Source organism: Branchiostoma belcheri, unplaced genomic scaffold (genome assembly GCF_001625305.1).
Source record: "Branchiostoma belcheri isolate BF01 breed outbred unplaced genomic scaffold, Haploidv18h27 scaffold40, whole genome shotgun sequence".
NCBI classification, from domain to species: domain Eukaryota; kingdom Metazoa; phylum Chordata; class Leptocardii; order Amphioxiformes; family Branchiostomatidae; genus Branchiostoma; species Branchiostoma belcheri.
Window position 1 is genome coordinate 1,114,481 of NW_017804021.1, and position 17,639 is coordinate 1,132,119.

The following is a 17,639-nucleotide window of genomic DNA, read 5'->3' on the forward strand; positions in this document are numbered from 1 at the left end:
GGCAGCAAATCGTCCCTCGCGGCGGCATATTACTGGCGTCGCTCACAGAAAAAAAATAACGCCGACACCCAACAAGACTGCGAATGAGGCTAGACGTGGTGCTTGTAATTCTATTTTCAGTCCAGTTGTAACTGTTTATGTACGATCACAATGTGGTTCCAGGTTAACATGACAACTAAGCGCTAAACATTACTGATGACATAGGTCTTAACACTGCTGACGAAATCATATCTTCCCCAAGTCCCTACTGCAGTCAAAGTAGCCACTTCGTAGCCACATACATACAATACCCCTATTTTGACGCCTTTTCAAGGACTATAATAAGAGTTTGAATACCGCATATCTAGTGTAATTTGCTGTCAAGGACGACATTTTGCAATAGCGCTGACGGCCTTCCCAATCAATATAGGGTTACCTCATTTCTCACGCCTTTGAATCAGGCGTGATGTTACTCAGTTTTTACTACTGTAAAACTTTCAGCAGCTATGGACACCCTGTCAGCAGTCTGCCTTTCAATACTCTTCTTGGCTGTACCCGTCAGTGGAGGTATGTTATAAATACTTCCCACACATTTTGATATCGTCCCCCGCCCTCAGTATGTTTGCTCGTTGTCTAAAGTTATGATATTGTAGGTGGTGATTAGGTACGGGACGTCCGGACAGTGTCAAACAAAACAGGTCCGTTATAAGATCCTCTATATAACAACAGTGAAGAAATTAAACGAATACTAAGTCTTGTCTTCGAATGCGTCGGATGTCTAAAGTGTGCATATCTGGGAAATTATATACCATTGCTGAACTAGTAGATCTCTTACATTCAGCAGGCGTTTGTAAAGTTGGCGGCATTATATGATTGGTGGCGGTATTATGGTAGGGGATGTTACAGTAAGTCAGCAATTCTTGTTTTCTTCGAGTCACAGACTGTCCAATACTGGGCTACACCGATTTCAATGGAGTTTGCTACAAAGACTTTCCTGATCGGACGACATACGTGGGAGCCTTACAGAGGTGTGCGGCAGACGGGGCAATGTTGGCCATGCCAAAGGACAGCGAGGCCAACGCTTTTATCTCCGATTTCATAACCGAGGGGGACATCGCTGGAGGACGCTGGATCGGCGTAACTGACGCCTTTGTCGAAGGTGAATGGGTATTTCAGGACGGCAGTACTTTGGCGTCAGCCGGTTATACCAATTGGAAGGACGGTGAACCGAACGATTCTTCCGGCGGGGAAGACTGTGTCCAGATGTTGGACAACTCCGAATGGAATGATCTTGGGTGTGGCGACGACATGAGATTCGTCTGTCAGCTAGGTATGTCATGAAGTATAATTACGTACACAACTTTATGCTAAGTGCATTTAGCCTCAATGGTGCATCATTAAGCGATAAACGTTGTCATTTTCATCATAACGGATACTTACAAGAGTTTGTAAGGTGAGTGTCAAGTACTGGGTGTCATCATTCTTTTGTTGTTTCGCCGGGTTCTCAATTACAAAATTATGTACACGTATTGGCTAATGTGGTGGCACCAGTCCTTTTCCAATATACATGTATTATGTAGCCACCGTACTTAGTTTTTGTAGCCTGGTGTCCAGTCCACCACGATTTAGGCCTGGGTTTTTTTTCGGGCTTGTAGTCGGGGTGAGTTAATCCACTCCTGCCGTGCGAAACTCCCGCCGGGCAGCCTAGTTGAGCTGGGCGGCGGAGACCTAGCTACTACAGACCCGAAGAGAGCCCGTCCAAACCGCGGTAGACTAGGCTACCGTATTTGACAAACTCTCGGGGACATGGGATGTAAAATTGAAAGCAGAGAAAAAACACACCTCGCTTTAGCTAAGAAACATCGTTCGAATCTATCTAATATTAATACACGGATGATGTAGCCACGTCCACTTTCGACAAAACGTATTTGTAACACGCCCGAAACATGCATGACAAGAAAATCGATCGACCAACGAGTCTGCAAGGTCAAACCCACATGTTCGGCAGTACTGTACTACGCCCTGTGCTTTCTCAATCATTGTGCGATGAGGGAAAAATCTCTAGCGATTTTGTCCTCCTCGCCAGTGATTTTGCCCCCCCCCCACACACACCTCGCACCCTTTTAAAATCTCGCCCCCCCTACACACAATCAGTTATTTCCTCGAAAACTTCCATTTTAGCATGTCTAAGTACATAAATTTGTTAAAAAATTCTAATCATAGTACTTCGTTTTATTCTGTGAATTACGTTGTACGTATACACTCTCTATTATTTTAGCAATGAAACTTTAAACATATATCAGCTGAAATCCTGGTTTGTTGAGATGCCTATGCTGTTGAGCATAGCAACAGGGAATACTTCAATTTAACCAAGGAGGTCCCTTTCTTGCTTCAACCGAACCCGTAATAATATCGTTAGAATTGTCAATCAAATTTACGTACCTGCCATACATGTACGTACCTGTGGTACGGTGTAAAAAAGTAGACTAAGGCCACGTTGATTTGATTATATGGATGACATCCGCGCGTGCATGAAGTTTCGTCCGTTTGCAAAAAAAGTTGTTGACCATACTGTAAATCGTATAAAATGAGCGAATATATGAGGGGGGGGGCGAAATCGCTGGCGATCTCATCCCACGCGAGAGGCCGAAATCGCAGGGGGTCGAGATCGCTGTGACACCGGCCGTTTAATATGGGGCCACGTCAAATATGATAGGGTGGACTCTCGGCGAAAAGAACGCCCGAATCTGGCGAGTTTTAGATTTGTCGGCCTTCCTGTGATTGAAATATTCGTCGACTGTGTGACGCCGGTTTAAAGACATTATGTTTGGTCAAGGACGTTCTAATTGTAGAATGTCCTTTATTTGGTTAACGAGTCCGTTTTTTTTAATTCCAGATGCAACTCAGCAAACTACTCAGGTACCCACGACAACTACTACTCGGTACACTACGGACCAGACGACACAACGGCCAACCCTCCCAGGAACAACTACCAGTCGGACAACACAACGGCCAACGCTTCCAGGAACTACTACTTCTCAGAACACCACTAACCAGGGAGCACAACGGACAACTCTTCCAGGAACAACTGTTTCTCGGAACACCATTAACCAGACGACACGACGTCCAACTCTTCCAGGAACAACCATTGTTTCTCAGCAGGCCACTAACCAGACGACAACGCCAGCAGGTATATATGAGTGACACTGTTTTCATATCATCATTTGATTCTTTCGTTAGCTGTATGAACTATAAAGTATAAGTTTGCACCTTCTTCCATACATTTTGATTATGACAGTATTTGTGGCCTCCTGTTCTTTCCCAACAATTGTCAGAAGTGCAAATTGTATCGTTATTCTGCAGGAGGGGAGGCTTTTAAAGCTACCGGTTCGGTTTACAACACCACGTGGCCGCTGAACCTCGCCCTGTTCTGTGTAGGCTGTGCTGTAGGAGTGGGAAGCGTGCTGCTGTACATCTATGGCAAGAGACGCCAAAGAAGCCGACAAGTGACTCAAGATCTGCAGGATTGAGACGAAGTATAAAGCAAATGTGATAGAACGTTTGAGAACGTGAACAAAGCAAGAAGAATGTTTCAGTTTTGGTTATGACAGTAGTTTACACTGGAAATAGACACCCAATATGCATTCTGTACGCCTGCATTGTATTGCATTCTATACATTTTTGTTCAGTAACGGTTGATTACTGTATGTCAATCTGTACATCTGTTTGTGTGTTCCCTCGGGGATCTGTTTGTAAGTTCAAACGTATAACTCAGATGGAGGATTTGTATAAAATTAAATGTGTGGTTAGCTATGGACTTCATAATGAAACATGGCGATTTAGTAGCATTGTCAGGTACTGGTGTGCGTTTGTGTGTGCGCGCGCGCGCGCGTGTGTGTATGTGTGTGTGTGTCTGTGCATGTGTGTGTGTGTATGCGTGTGTGTGTGTGTGTGCATGCGTGTGTGTTTGCGAGCGTGTGTGTGTGTGTGTGTGTGTGTGTGTGTGTGTGTGTGTGTGTGTGTGCCTGTGCGCGCGTGTGAGTGTGTAAGTGCGCGCTGGAGCGTGTGTTTGTATTTTAGCGTGTTTTCATTTTGTCGGCACGATGTATACCTTACACCACTCCGCACCTCACAGAGGTTTGTGTCATAAGGATCCCGGACTTGTGTTTATCCTGTATTTTCTTCTGGTGTGTTTTAAGCCCATACGGACTGGGCGCATAAAGCACAACTCCTTACCTTCGCCAGGAAGGTTATGCTTTCAGCAGTGTCTGCCGTTTGTCTGTCCGTCTGTTTGTCTGTCTGTGAACAGCATAACTTGGTGGGTGGGTGGGTCTTGATGAGACCTAGAAATGTAGATATGTAGATTTTGAGCCCCGTGGCGGCTTTTGTTGGTACTGCAGCAGAACTTCCTGTTTTGAAATCTCATGATCTGGACACGCTAGGGTCACGAATTATGCATAGTAGATATAGCTCTTGGGCTAGAAAATAAGTGACATGAGTTTGGGCCCCCTAGCAACTTGTTCTAGAACTGTAGGAGCGTTTGTTGAAAAATTTTCGAAGAAGGATAACTCGAGATTCGGTTGACAGATTGTCGTGATTATTTTGTCGTGAGAACAGGCTAAAATCAATGCGCGCGCGGATGTCATCCATATAATTAAGTCGGTGTGGCCTGACAGGAAGCGGAATTTCTTGTTTTTTTTTTAGAGAACAGGTCAAACTCAATGTGCGCGCCGACGCCACCATAAATATTGGCGTATGTACGATAACAAGGCGGTTTGAGGTTGACATGACAACTTAACGCCAAACACTGATGACATCGCTCTTAACATCGCTGACGAAATTGTATCTTCCCCAAGTCCCTACTGCAGTCAAAGTAGCCACTTCGAGTATACAATGCCCCTATTTCGACGTCTTTTTAAGGACCATAATACTACTCTCTCTTCTATATAGGACTGTAATAAGAGTTTGAAAACCGCATATCTAGCGTAATTTGAGGTCAAGGACATTTTCAAATAGCACTTACGGATGACCTTCGGTTCCTAATAGGCCTTTGACTCCTTCCCGATCACCAACTATAAGGTTACCTCATTTCTCACACCTTTCAATCAGGCGTGATGTTACTCAGTGTTTACGTGAGTGCCAGCGCTTCTAATTACTTGGCAACGTCTTCACTACTACAACACACACAGCAGCTATGGACACCCTACTGTCAGCAGTCTGCCTTTCAATCCTCTTCTTGGCTGTACCCGTCAGTGGAGGTATGTTATCTTACTTCCCAGACATTTTGATATTGTCCCCCGCACTCAGTACGTGTGCTCGTTGTCTGAAGTTATGATATTGCAGGTTTTAGTGGTGATGAGGTACAGGACAGTGTCAAACAAAATAGGTCCATAATAAGATCCTCTATATAACAACAGTGACGAAACGAATACTAGTCGTTGTCTTCGAATCCATCGGATGTCTACATGTGCATACCTGGGAAATTATAAACCGTTGCTGCACTAGTAGATCTCTTTAAATTCAGCGTTTAAAGTTGACGGTATTTCAGGATTAGTGGCGGTATTATGGTAGGGGATATATGTTACAGTAAGTCAGCAATTCTTGTTTTCTTCGATTCACAGACTGTTCAATACCGGGCTACACCGATTTCAATGAAGTTTGCTACAAAGAGTTCGCTGATCAGACGTCATACTTGGGAGCCTTACAGAGGTGTGCGGCAGACGGGGCGATGCTGGCCATGCCAAAGGACAGCGAGATCAACACTTTTATCTCCAATTTGATAACCGGGGGAGACCGCTGGATCGGCTTAACTGACGCCTTCACCGAAGGCGAATGGTTTTATCAGGACGGCAGTGCTTTGGCTTATTCCAACTGGAACCACCTTGAACCAAACAATGCTCAGACGTCCGACGGAGAAACCGAAAACTGTGCCCTGATGGTGGACAGCTCCAACTGGAATGATTATCCGTGTAGCTGGGACGTCGGATTCGTCTGTCAGCTAGGTATGAAGTATAATTACGTACACAACTTTATGATGCGTGCATGTAGCCTCAATGGGGCATTAATATATATGCTATAAACGTCGTTGTCATTGTCATCATAACGGATACTTACAGGAGTTTGTAAGGTGAGTGTCAAATACTGTGTGTCATCATTCTTTTGTTGTTTCGCCGGACTCTCAATTACAAAATTAATGTACATGTAAATTACAGTAATGGCTAATGTGGTGGCACCAGTCCTTTTCCAATATATTATGTAGCCACCGTACTTAGATTTTGTAGCCTGGTGTCCAGTCTATCACGATTTAGTCAAAATATTGTAATTTGAGTTTGGAAAACCATAACTTAAACTGTTAATTACGACCTTATTTCCATATACAATGAGACAAATCCCCACAATAACAATTTTACATAAACTTTACATATTTCATGGAGGTATGAGATCTCCGAATTCTTGTTAGATTTGTCGACCTTCCTGTGATCGAGAAATTCGTCGCCTGTGTGACGCCGGTTTAGAGTAGACATGATGTTTGGATGACGTGTCCGTTTTTTTAAATTCCAGATGCAACTCAGCAAACTACTCAGGTACCCACGACAACTACTACTCGGCACACTACGGACCAAACGACACAACGGACAACCCTCCCAGGAACAACTACCAGTCGGACAACACAACGGCCAACGCTTCCAGGAACAGAACCAACTAACCAGGGAACACAGCGGCCAACTCTTCCAGGAACAACTCAGAACACCACTAACCATGGAACACAACGGTCAACTCTTCCAGGAACAACTGGTTCTCAGAACACCACTGACCAGGGAACACAACAGTCAACTCTTCCAGGAACACCTGTTTCTCGGAACACCATTAACCAGACGACACAGCGGCCAACTCTTCCACGAACAACCATTGTTTCTCAGCAGGCCACTAACCAGACGACAAGGCCAGCAGGTATATATGAGTGACACTTTCTTCATATCATCATTCTTTCATTATTTGTATGAACTATACGTTTGCACCTTCTTCCATACAAGTTTATGTTGATACAGTATTTGTGGCCTCTTGTTCTTTGCCAACAATTGTCAGAAGTGCAAATTGTATCGTTATTCTGCAGAAGGGGAGGCTTCTAAAGTTTACAACACCACGTGGCCGCTGAACCTCGCCCTGTTCTGTGTAGGCTGTGCTGTAGGCGTGGGAAGCGTGCTGCTGTACATCTATGGCAAGAGACGCCAAAGAAGCCGACAAGTGACTCAAGATCTGCAGGATTGAGACGAAGTATAAAGCAAATGTGATAGAACGTTTGAGAACGTGAACAAAGCAAGAAGAATGTTTCAGTTTTGGTTATGACAGTAGTTTACACTGGAAATAGACATCCAATATGTATTCTGTACGCCTGCATTGTATTGTATCATTCTATGTGTTGGTTGATGATGTCTGTGCCTCTCTGTTTTCGTGATTTATGTTCATGTCATGTATGATATATGTAGAAGCCCCTCCTCCCACCGGGGTACCGTAGCAGTGTTTTTGTGTTTGCACGTGTAACTCACGATCCTTTTGGTGGATTTGTTATTTGACATGATGTTTGATATTTGATGTGCTGCAAGCTATTGATGTCGGGATGAAAAAATTATTATTATTTGGAGCATTTAGCTGTGTTTTGAGGTGACACCCCCGTGCTCAAAGTGGTGTGGCATCGTCCATAGTCATGATACAGAACCAGTGTTGCCTTGACCAAAGGGTGTGTACCCTTCTTGCTTGCATATGTGTGTGTGTGTGTGTGTGTGTGTGTGTGTGTGTGTGTTTCATTTTACGGGAAGATATATCTTAGCCCGCTCCGCAAACTTGTTTAAAACTTTGCTGCGGTTTCTATCCTAAAGACTCATATTTGCTCTGTATTTCAGCTCTGTCTTATAAGCCCATACGGGCTGGGCGCATAAAGCGCAAGGAACATAAACAAATAAAGCTTCATTCATTCATTTATGCAATCATTCATTCATTACTTTTGGATAGTGTACAGATAGAACCAGGGAGATGTGCTTTTGCAAAAATATGCCGCACTAGACTAGAATTCAGGGATCCCATACCTCCGCCAAAAATTTTTACCTATCATTTATACAATTAATATCTAGGCATTATTTGTATTTCTAATACTTTTGACTCGCTGAGGTATATGAGCCATGACTAGAAGGCTTATATCATTGAGTGTAGGATTTTCTCATTAGCGGCAATGTTAGAAAATACCAGGTCCTGTACTGTTACTGAGTTCATTCCTTAAGCTATCACACACTACCCACTGTCCAAATGAGTCTCAAACTTTTATCACTTCCTTGTCAACCCAATAGCTATCTACCACATCAATTTAGTTACCGCCCTCCTTAGGGATGTCTTGGCTATCAGACTAATGGCTGACATTAAAATGAAAATCATCTCCTAAAATACGAAAACATCGATGACTATGTCAAATGGTTAAGAAAAATTGGAAGGTGTTCTCTGCGGCAAACCTGCTATAATATCGTCACCCTTTCTAAACAGTTATTTAGTTTTATGGTCCCTTATAGGACGCCGAGGGTATCGTAGAGAGTTAGTCACTCGTTCGGGTTGAGGCCGCATTTTCTTCGGAACTCATTTCCGCCTTCGTGTATCCATTTGTTGGCAACTGAAACGGAAAGAAATATGCTTATAACTAGAGCTGGCCTCTGCTACGAAAACGAAGTCTTCAAGATTTACCCAACGTGAATCTCTTCACAACACGTGAGGTTGGCACATTCCGTGCATATCACGTCAAATGGAGTTGCCACGCTTGCGCATTTCCTGGGGCCACTCGAATGAATATGGATAATGACCTAGGCCTAGATGTTTTGTACATGTTTCTGTACTTGTATATGGTTGTTATATGTATTGTTACATGTTATATGTAATGTATATTTTGCAGTGCTATCATACTAAAAGATGGGCCACCTGGGTAAATAAAACAAATAAACAAACAAACATACTCCATTTGGACCCGATGACGACGGGACACCCTGCATGTAGGCTGTTCTCGTCGCCCCTTCCCGACCGAAGAAGATCCATAAACAACAATCCGGCATTCTAAAAAAAAAAAGCAAGGTGGCCTCGTGGTCAGGGTTGTTGATTTGATGTTCTAAGTCACGGTCTTTTGATTTAATCAAACATTTACCATAAAACATGGTGACAGCAAACTCAAGTTTTTTAAACTTATTTTTATACCGCCACCAACGTAGAGAACAAACAAATGAACGGACGATAGACATGCTCATTTTCACCTGAGTTAAGTCGTCTAAAAAGTGCCTTTCCCAAGGGCACAAGATCGGGGGCATGACAGGATTCGAACTCGGGACCTCTTTGCCATGACTTGTTATAACCTGCTAGTAATGACTACTGATAAAGTAATCTCCAAACAGATTCTCGGAGGTAAGCGGATTCTATATTGACCGCCTGCAACCAGTGCCCGCCCGTAGAGGCAAATTGGGTGGCCGATTTGATGATCCCCTGTCCCCAAATGAATCTGCTAGGGGATTACTCATAAAACACTATTTTTTTTATTGTAAATACTTAAAAAAAACTCTCTATGCGAGGAAGTTTAAACTATGTTAATTGTGTGTATAGAGATATATTGTAATGAAGAATCAATGTTTTTATTTTTAGGCTTACTGGTTGTATGGACATGTCCCATCACTGTGTAACCATGTATATCGTTAGTATTGTAATGTAACAATGTCTATAGATAGTTGTTCTTTGTATTCTTGTCTGTTCGAACAGGTGGCAATCCCTGCTCAAGGGAGGGACTAGAACCAACAAGAATACATATAACAACGGAAAGATCTCAATACTATTTACAGACATTGTTACATTACAACACTAACAAATTGAATATACATTGTTACAACTGTATCCCTACAAGGTTTGCCGTCTATAATAGCCCCATGTTGGTTGGACAGCTCAGCTGTGTCTTCAATCCAACAAATAAAGACTGACCTTCACGACTGGAACCGTAACATTGACGACTGGGAAAACGGTGGCTCCTCCAGCCGTGACGCCGTTCAGCTTGATACCGAGAAAAAGTACAAAGTCATAAACTGGGTGTTCATTTATTTATCTATTTATTTATTTCAAACTGGGCAGCTGGGCCAGTATTCGTAAGTCAACGATTAATTATACACACAGGGATAACAGGTAACGTTACATAGATTACAATAATTTCTAATTAAACCAGCTGACAGTTGTAAAGTTGATATCACACCCCTATACAAAAGACACCAAGGTTCTGTAAATTAATGAAAATAAATCTATACTACGTAACTATGTGATTACGTTGAGGTCAGAGGCAAGGTTAGACAACAGGTTGTTCATGTAGCTAATAAACTGGGTGATATCATATATTCAAATTTGTGCGTAAAACATAAGTTATGTAGGTATTATTTCTCAATTATCTTGGAAGTCTGTGTGTAAAATATTAATGACTTAAGTTGCCATTAAGTAAGTTATAGTGAAAATGCTAGAGATTTCGCCCGTGCACACCGACCTCGACTGGAACGTCTGTTACCCGAACTGTGCTTATAAACAATACAGTGTTATACTCACATACAACAGGAAAGTTGCCATTCTGTTGCCCAATATCGTCCCCCACATTTTCTCCTCGGCCTGAAAAATGATTAGGTGTAAGTTGTTTATCACAGGTGATGCAAGATGTAGGAGCCTAAAGCCAACAATACTTTCAACATGATTGTGATAATTTTCAACAATACTATCACCTACAGTATTACCAGTAAAACTTATAAATACAGGTACTTACGGTCATGTAGTCATGATGAGGCTCGTACTGCCCTCCTAGTCCATAATTCAGCACCTGTAACGTTTGAAAGGACAGTTTCATCTGCTTTTAGAAAGAGATAACACTGATATTCTATATACATCATTAATTTTGGTAATTTCGAAGCAACACCACTCACTTCAGTTTTGGTATGCTGATTCAGAGGATTCCCTATCTGCACTGTGGTATATTGTAATCAATTCAATAATCATGCGAAGAACCCGAAAACTGGTGAGTCTGAGTCAGTGTATTTTTTAAAACTTATTTTCCCAGTTCAGTGCTTACAGATGGTCTTTTTGTCTTGCACTCAATTCGCGTTACTGGAACAGCATCTCTTCCCCCGAAGTCTGAAACACCAATGCTCGAGACAAGCTTCACTTGTACTGGGAATGAGGAAGAACTGACCCAATAGGAGAAACATGGGTTTGGTTACAAAGGATGCCCGGGAACATTCTCTATCCCAATCAGGCTGGAAAGTTTTGGGTTTCTTTAAACACAATTTAGAAGCATGTTGTTCTGGAGGAAGAACCCGGTTTAATATGTATTTATGTTTACCGAAGGAAAACATACTATTTTTGCTATGTTTTTCTCTTCTTCTTCTTCTCGAAACAATGACCTCTGACCTGACTGAACTAGACTGTCGCTCACCATGGTAACTGGTGTTGGGGAACATAATGTTGCAATCTTATAGTATTGGAGGGATTTAGACTCCTGTCACCATATATGTGAATGTGTTTGTGTAAGAATTAACAGAGCAGACCATATGTGAAGGTAAACATTATGCATTTGCTTTGCAAATGTTAATTTTCTAGCTATATATATTTTGAGTTATTTACGTAACCTGGAGTAGTTCTGTGGATGTGGGGCTGGTGTTGAGACCGGTGAAGAGACCGATCCGTCTGCTCACGCGAGCTACAACCTCATCATCCTTGTCATGCAGCCACGCCCTGGAGAAACAAACACAAGTCAATATTATCCCTGAATAGTTTCATCAAATTAGTAAGTCACTGAGTAAAGAGACTCTTTCTACACAACAAATTTTTTTTTATTCAGTCGACGTTTCGGTGACCGCCTGTCACCTTCCTCAGGGCCGTTCTGACTGGTTCACATTGAACTGCAGCACACTGTCGCTGCTATACATGTAGACGCATTCTCAAATGTACAATATTTACATATCTACACATATACGTTGTGGACCGCATAGTAGATACAGTTCCATGTAACCACACATAAAATGTGTAGATTTGTAAATATTGTACATTTGGGAATGCATCTATAGCAGCGACACCTGTGCTGCAGTGCAATGTGAACCAGTGAGAATTGCTCTGAGGAAGGTGAAAGATGGTGACCGAAACATCGGCTGAATAAAAGACTTTGTTGTGTAGAAAGAGTCTCTTTACTCAAGCCAATGTTATCATGTTTACCTTTGCAGAGGGAAAACGTACAAATACTGATTTTCTTTATCTGGTGTAACTGGTGCTGTAGCAGACACCCTGCGGTTCGTTTGCTACCAAGAATAGTGCTTGAGAACCAGCAGATGTAGTTTAATGCATCATGCTATTTTCACTGTGTACAGATGAAGATAAACCCACATGAATATAAAATAAATGTCTTACTGTTGGCTGATTCGAATGTGGCTCTCAACTTCACTTATGGAGTTTCCAATCCTGGAGCGAAACATCTGCAAGAGAACGAGAAAGATCAGCTATGGAATGCAAAAATTTTGATGCAGTACCATAGAAAGTGGCTAGGAGCCATAATCGACATAATCAAACTTGTCCTTTGTTATGCCAACACCTACCCACGTATGGAATATCATACAGATCAATTGACAACTTCTCAATTTATACAGTTCACAAGCACACGCGCGCGCGCATACATACATACACACATGTTCACGCACACACACTCACACACACACACATACACACACATCCACACTCAAGCGAACATCTGTCCTTGGTGCTGAACACCATCCACACTCAAGCAAACCCGTCCTTGGTGCTGAACCATCCACACTCAGTACGGTAATTCATGTAACAGGCTTTTTGCCATACCTTCGGGACTGCACGGTCTTTTATAGTCTGCGCCTCTTCATCTGTGATGACGTCGTAGAACATTGTTATTTCCGGCTTCTTTTTACTGAGTACCTCAGTCTTGACAGGACCCAGCAGAAGGTAGGGGTTACCGTTACTTTGGTAATGACATTTCAGTCTAGCCTGTATGTCTGGGCGACTGGAAACAAGCATTTAAGAATTTGTCATATATAATAAATAAAAAACCTTTTATAAATGGCATTCGGTCAAAATATGGCATAGTAGACAGCCGGCCACGACCTCCCGGCCTTCCCCAGAACAAAGTTGGCAGTTAGTTGTGAGTAACGTCATCTGTGGTTGGGAGTTAGTCTGTGAGGTTGCCTACTAGTCTTTAGAAGTTGTCTGCGCGCGCAAGTCGACTATGACTGCTGTCAAGAAGAAATAAGAGGATGGATTCCATTTTATACTTCCAACCCAGTGCCGACATTGTTTGGGTAGTTCTCGGGAGTGAAGTTGTGGGGACGTTCATAAAGGTGAAACACTGTATAATGCAAACCAGTGCCATCACCAAGTGAGTAGCTGCCCCATGCATCTTAGGAGCGGGAAGGATCTTAACTTTACCTTAACTACGCCGTATAAAGATTAAGCCAGACTCACCGGCTGTATTCCGTGTCGACAGAGAGCCATGTATTTGTTCATCTTGGCGTTAGACACGGTAGCCCACGGGCGGGGGTGTTCGTCGTTGTTGACGTTTCCGAACATGTTGGCGGCCCGAATCTTCCTCTGCAGGAGCTTGATGCTGTCACGGACTTCGTCATGTTTAGGATCTTCCAAGAAAATGTGGAAAGAAAAAAGAATAAAGTTACAAAGTTATCAGGGATCATGCGTTACCACTGGAAAACCGTGGTTACTCCGGATCCGACTCATAGGATTATAATTATATCAAAGTATATATATTGTCCTTTTTTTCTATACAGATTAACAGTTAGATGTGCAAAGGTCAGGTGTAAAATACTGGTCGTTCAGTGTAATATAGGTAGCTGCCTCCACGCCGCGAGGCTGGTGTGTTATGCCAAAGGGCAGTTATACTGACTATATAGATACAGGTAGAAATGTTTGGCGGAAACCGGGAGATTCCGTCTGAAAACGTTACGTCCATTTCGAAAATTGTATAGAAGATAGGAATATATGAATCTACTGAAATTTCTCAGTACTCACCAAGGGCCGAGGCTTGTTTGTAGATTGTCAGCGCTTTTTCAAGGTCACCTTGCTGCAAAGATAATTAGATTATTTAAAAAATGCAGCTATGTAACCTAATCAAAAGCTGTACATAACATGTAAAAATCATGACAAATATAGTTACACATAATTCTCTGCAAGATGAAACATTACCTTGTATAGAGAGTATCCGAGATACTGCAGGGCACTGAATTTGAGTTTTTCTTTCTTGTTGTTTCCGCTGTAGATTAACGCACCACTACCATCACCAGTGTCGTCACCCCCTGCAGCCGGAAAGGCAAGGAGAGAAGACAGGGGTCAGGAACAGAGTCGTTACACAGATGGTCGGAAACAAACTGGTCTACAGTTCACAACCAAGCAACGATCAAACTGGTTTGTCATATGGCCAGAATGTCAGCCACCCAGCCTTAGGGCTTAGCTAGGCTGCCAGGTACTGAGGCGTGTAGGGCCGGGCTAGCACTGGACAGACCGCCACGATGACATGACATGCCAGGAGGTAACACACCTGGCAGCAGAACGTTGACCTGGCATGGCGTCACCTGCATGGTCAAAGGACCAATCAAAAGGACCAATCAAAACAGCAGGCTGGCAGTGAACACACCAATGGCGACCCAGCTAGCATCGTCATCACTTCCAATTGTAACCAATACAAGCACCCCCCCCATCTCCCAGTCATGAGCGACCATACAAAATGTACATCGATCAAACTTGAATTTGTGTGACCCCTGATTTCAAAATTAATTTAAGAATTTATGCAAGATGTTAAATTATGATCTGATATGCAGCAAAGCCCACTAAAAGGTTTTATCAAATATTGATCACTCAGTGGTCTAAGCCTCTAGTGGAAGGTTAATATATAAGGTACAAAGCGGAGAACACATTCACCCTCAGCTGGAGTCTCTTTGTTCTTGACTGGCTCCTCCTCCTCCTCCATCATCTGCAGTGACTCGTTCAGCCACTTGATGGCGCTGCTGTAGTCGTTGTTCCTGTACGCACCCTTGGCTATCTCGAACACGTCCCCTCTCTTCAACCGCAAAGCATTCTGCTCCGCAGAGGCAGATACTGCCACACCTAGGATGAATGAATGAATCATTAAATGAATGAATGTAGGTGAATGCTAGACATCCAGGTAGAACATCAGCAGAATGTTAGACATTCTATCCAATTGATAAACTCAGAGGCGACTGGAAAGAGGAGAAACTGACCACAGTCAGACAAATGCAACATGCCAGAGGAGTTGGTCCGCTAAAGAAGCAACGTTACAGTTTGCTGCTCTGTACTATTTCCAGATGCCTCTGAAGATTGGTAGAGGCTAAGTGCACTCTTCCAATGTCTTACCATTGTCGTTCGTTTTGAGTCCTAGCTCCATCTGGCCACTGATGATATTACGTATGTCCAGCTGGTAAACTTCCTGCAGCCTGAGAATGGCATGTGCGGACCAATGGGCGTCCTCGGCCGTGGGAAGCTGTCCGTGATACTCGCTGTTGTATCTGTTCACGTAATCTAGGAATGGGGTTATAGACTGTGACCTTTTCGTATCATACAGACAAAGACATTGTACATGTAGCATATCGGCTTGTCTAGTCTATCACCTGGATTCTATATAATGTTGTAAGTTGTCGTACGATTTTGAACTAGCAGAATTTTCAAGCAGGTTGTAACAGAAGTGCATCCACTGATCATGAGAAGGATCTAAGAAAACAGCCTTTTCCATAAGACAGCTGAATTTTACAGGGCACATGCCTAATTGTTCTAAAATGTCCTCAGTAATCTCTGAGCAGGTCTTTTGGTGGCTAGAAGACAGTATCAAATTGGCAAGACAGTACCAGTTGGCCAGGGACTATCAAGGCTGGCGTAAAAAAAAACACAAAATCCAGACAAAAACGCCTAAAATACGTCAAACATAAGCCGATGCCTACTCGGAGAGTACAGTTTGCAACCGTACGACATAGAAAAATTGACCTTGCTCTTACCTGTGAGAGGCTGGTAGACGCTCTTGACTTGTTGTAACCAGTCCGAGCTCAGTCTCTTCACCAGTAGGTACGCTCCGACCGGGTGGTGCACCAGGGACATGGACTTGTTCATGCTCATTTGCAGCTGCTGCTCTGCTGTCTCTACAAAACTGCAATCAAATATCTGGTGACATGAAAAGCACCCAAAGCAATTTCAGGACAGTAAAACTGGATTTTTAAAGTCAATTTCCTGTTAATCTTTTTAGGTTAGTAAGTTGAATCACTCCTATCCCATAGCATTTTGATATCTGTCAGGCAACAATGTGATGTCACTGACTTGAAAACGGTTGCTTGTAATTTGTATCATAGGCTGGTTCTTAGCTATTTATTAATTGTATGAAAAGGGACTCATTACGTGGCCTGTTTAGCGGCTAAATGCATTTCAAATGCTTCAAGCATGAATGTTGACGAAAATGTGCTAAGAAATGGCAGTAAATGTTAATATCAGATAGATTTCCTCATCCAGAATATTTTTTATTTTGCCACCCTGAAAGTGCGTTGGATGCCTTTAACTCTTCTCGATAACGAGTTTGTGCTCAATTAGGTAAAAAAAGACCACTTCTGGGTATGAGGTATGGGTGACTATGCTAGGAGATGGCGGAAAAGGGAAGCTGGTTTCGAAAGCTATATCCGTATACCCTTATTACCCCAAATCACATACAAAATTGCACATAGTGCATTCCCTACCTTTCTAATGACTGTAGTCGATGTTTCTCCTCCTTCAGAAACTCTTTCGACATTTCAACCAGTTTCTCCTCCACAGCCACCAACTTCTCAAGACGGGACATAGACGAGTACATCTCTGAAGATACTTTCAAGGGGCACAGCCATAACAATAACCAGGAAAGGCTAACAAAAACTGTAACTACGTCCATTTTTTTTCTCATTGCAGACCTGTATAGTGCCTCTACGTGGCTCTTGCTGTACATACGTGGATGTCTCTACCCTAAGGCAGATAACAGCTGGTACACAGTCTTTGTGACGTGGTGTCATGTGGTAGGGACATGGCGTTATCTACATGTAATGATGCACCGTAGAGAAATGTATTGATCTTAGTTTAAGTGAATGCCCTAAGGCGAAAATGTCTGATGTACAGTAGACAATAGGTACTAGTTTCTGTACCCCAGCCTTAGCTACCTGACAAGCACGTCTTAGAAGCAGCTAAGGCCTAGGAAAATGTTGTGTTTCCGGTCTCAGGTCTTACAATAATTAGGATCCAACGGTTATATGTGTGTCGCAGCTAAAACAGAGGTGCCGAGAAGATAAAGCAGGGGTGTAGAAAATCGAATGTCCCTGTCGGCCACGGTACTAATGAACCGATTGGAGGACACATGTTACCGAAGGTAATTATGGTGACAGCTTTCTTCTTGCGTGTGACACTCCGAGGGTTAAATTGGTCCGTATGTTCATATTGCATCACTACAAGTTATAAACAGGTCCACAGCTGCAACTAAGCAAATCGTTCCATATGTTTATAAACCGTCAGACATTCTATTGTAATTACAATTACAATGCTATATTGCTGGTAGCCTAGGCAGGGAA

General features: G+C 42.8%; 2 protein-coding genes across 2 annotated transcripts; one reads left to right on the plus strand and one right to left on the minus strand.

Moving 5' to 3' along the window:
* Positions 1 to 5,173: 5,173 nt before the first annotated feature.
* On the plus strand, positions 5,174 to 7,727 carry LOC109477482 (aggrecan core protein-like). The gene is made up of 4 exons (XM_019778765.1): positions 5,174 to 5,237; positions 5,601 to 5,981; positions 6,541 to 6,930; positions 7,094 to 7,727. Exons 1-4 carry the CDS (start codon positions 5,174 to 5,176, stop codon positions 7,246 to 7,248), a joined length of 990 nt encoding a protein of 329 aa, XP_019634324.1. The 3' UTR covers positions 7,249 to 7,727.
* A 3-nt stretch (positions 7,728 to 7,730) lies between these two features.
* On the minus strand, positions 7,731 to 17,591 carry LOC109477638 (prolyl 4-hydroxylase subunit alpha-3-like). Its single transcript, XM_019778982.1, has 12 exons — positions 16,785 to 17,591; positions 16,059 to 16,207; positions 15,424 to 15,588; positions 14,967 to 15,147; positions 14,239 to 14,272; positions 12,427 to 12,491; positions 11,652 to 11,757; positions 10,793 to 10,846; positions 10,582 to 10,641; positions 9,976 to 10,044; positions 8,973 to 9,069; positions 7,731 to 8,635 (listed from the first exon to the last, which is right to left on the minus strand). The coding sequence occupies exons 1-12, from the start codon at positions 17,024 to 17,026 to the stop codon at positions 8,565 to 8,567; spliced, it is 1,293 nt and encodes a 430-aa protein (XP_019634541.1). The 5' UTR covers positions 17,027 to 17,591; the 3' UTR covers positions 7,731 to 8,564.
* Positions 17,592 to 17,639: the final 48 nt, after the last annotated feature.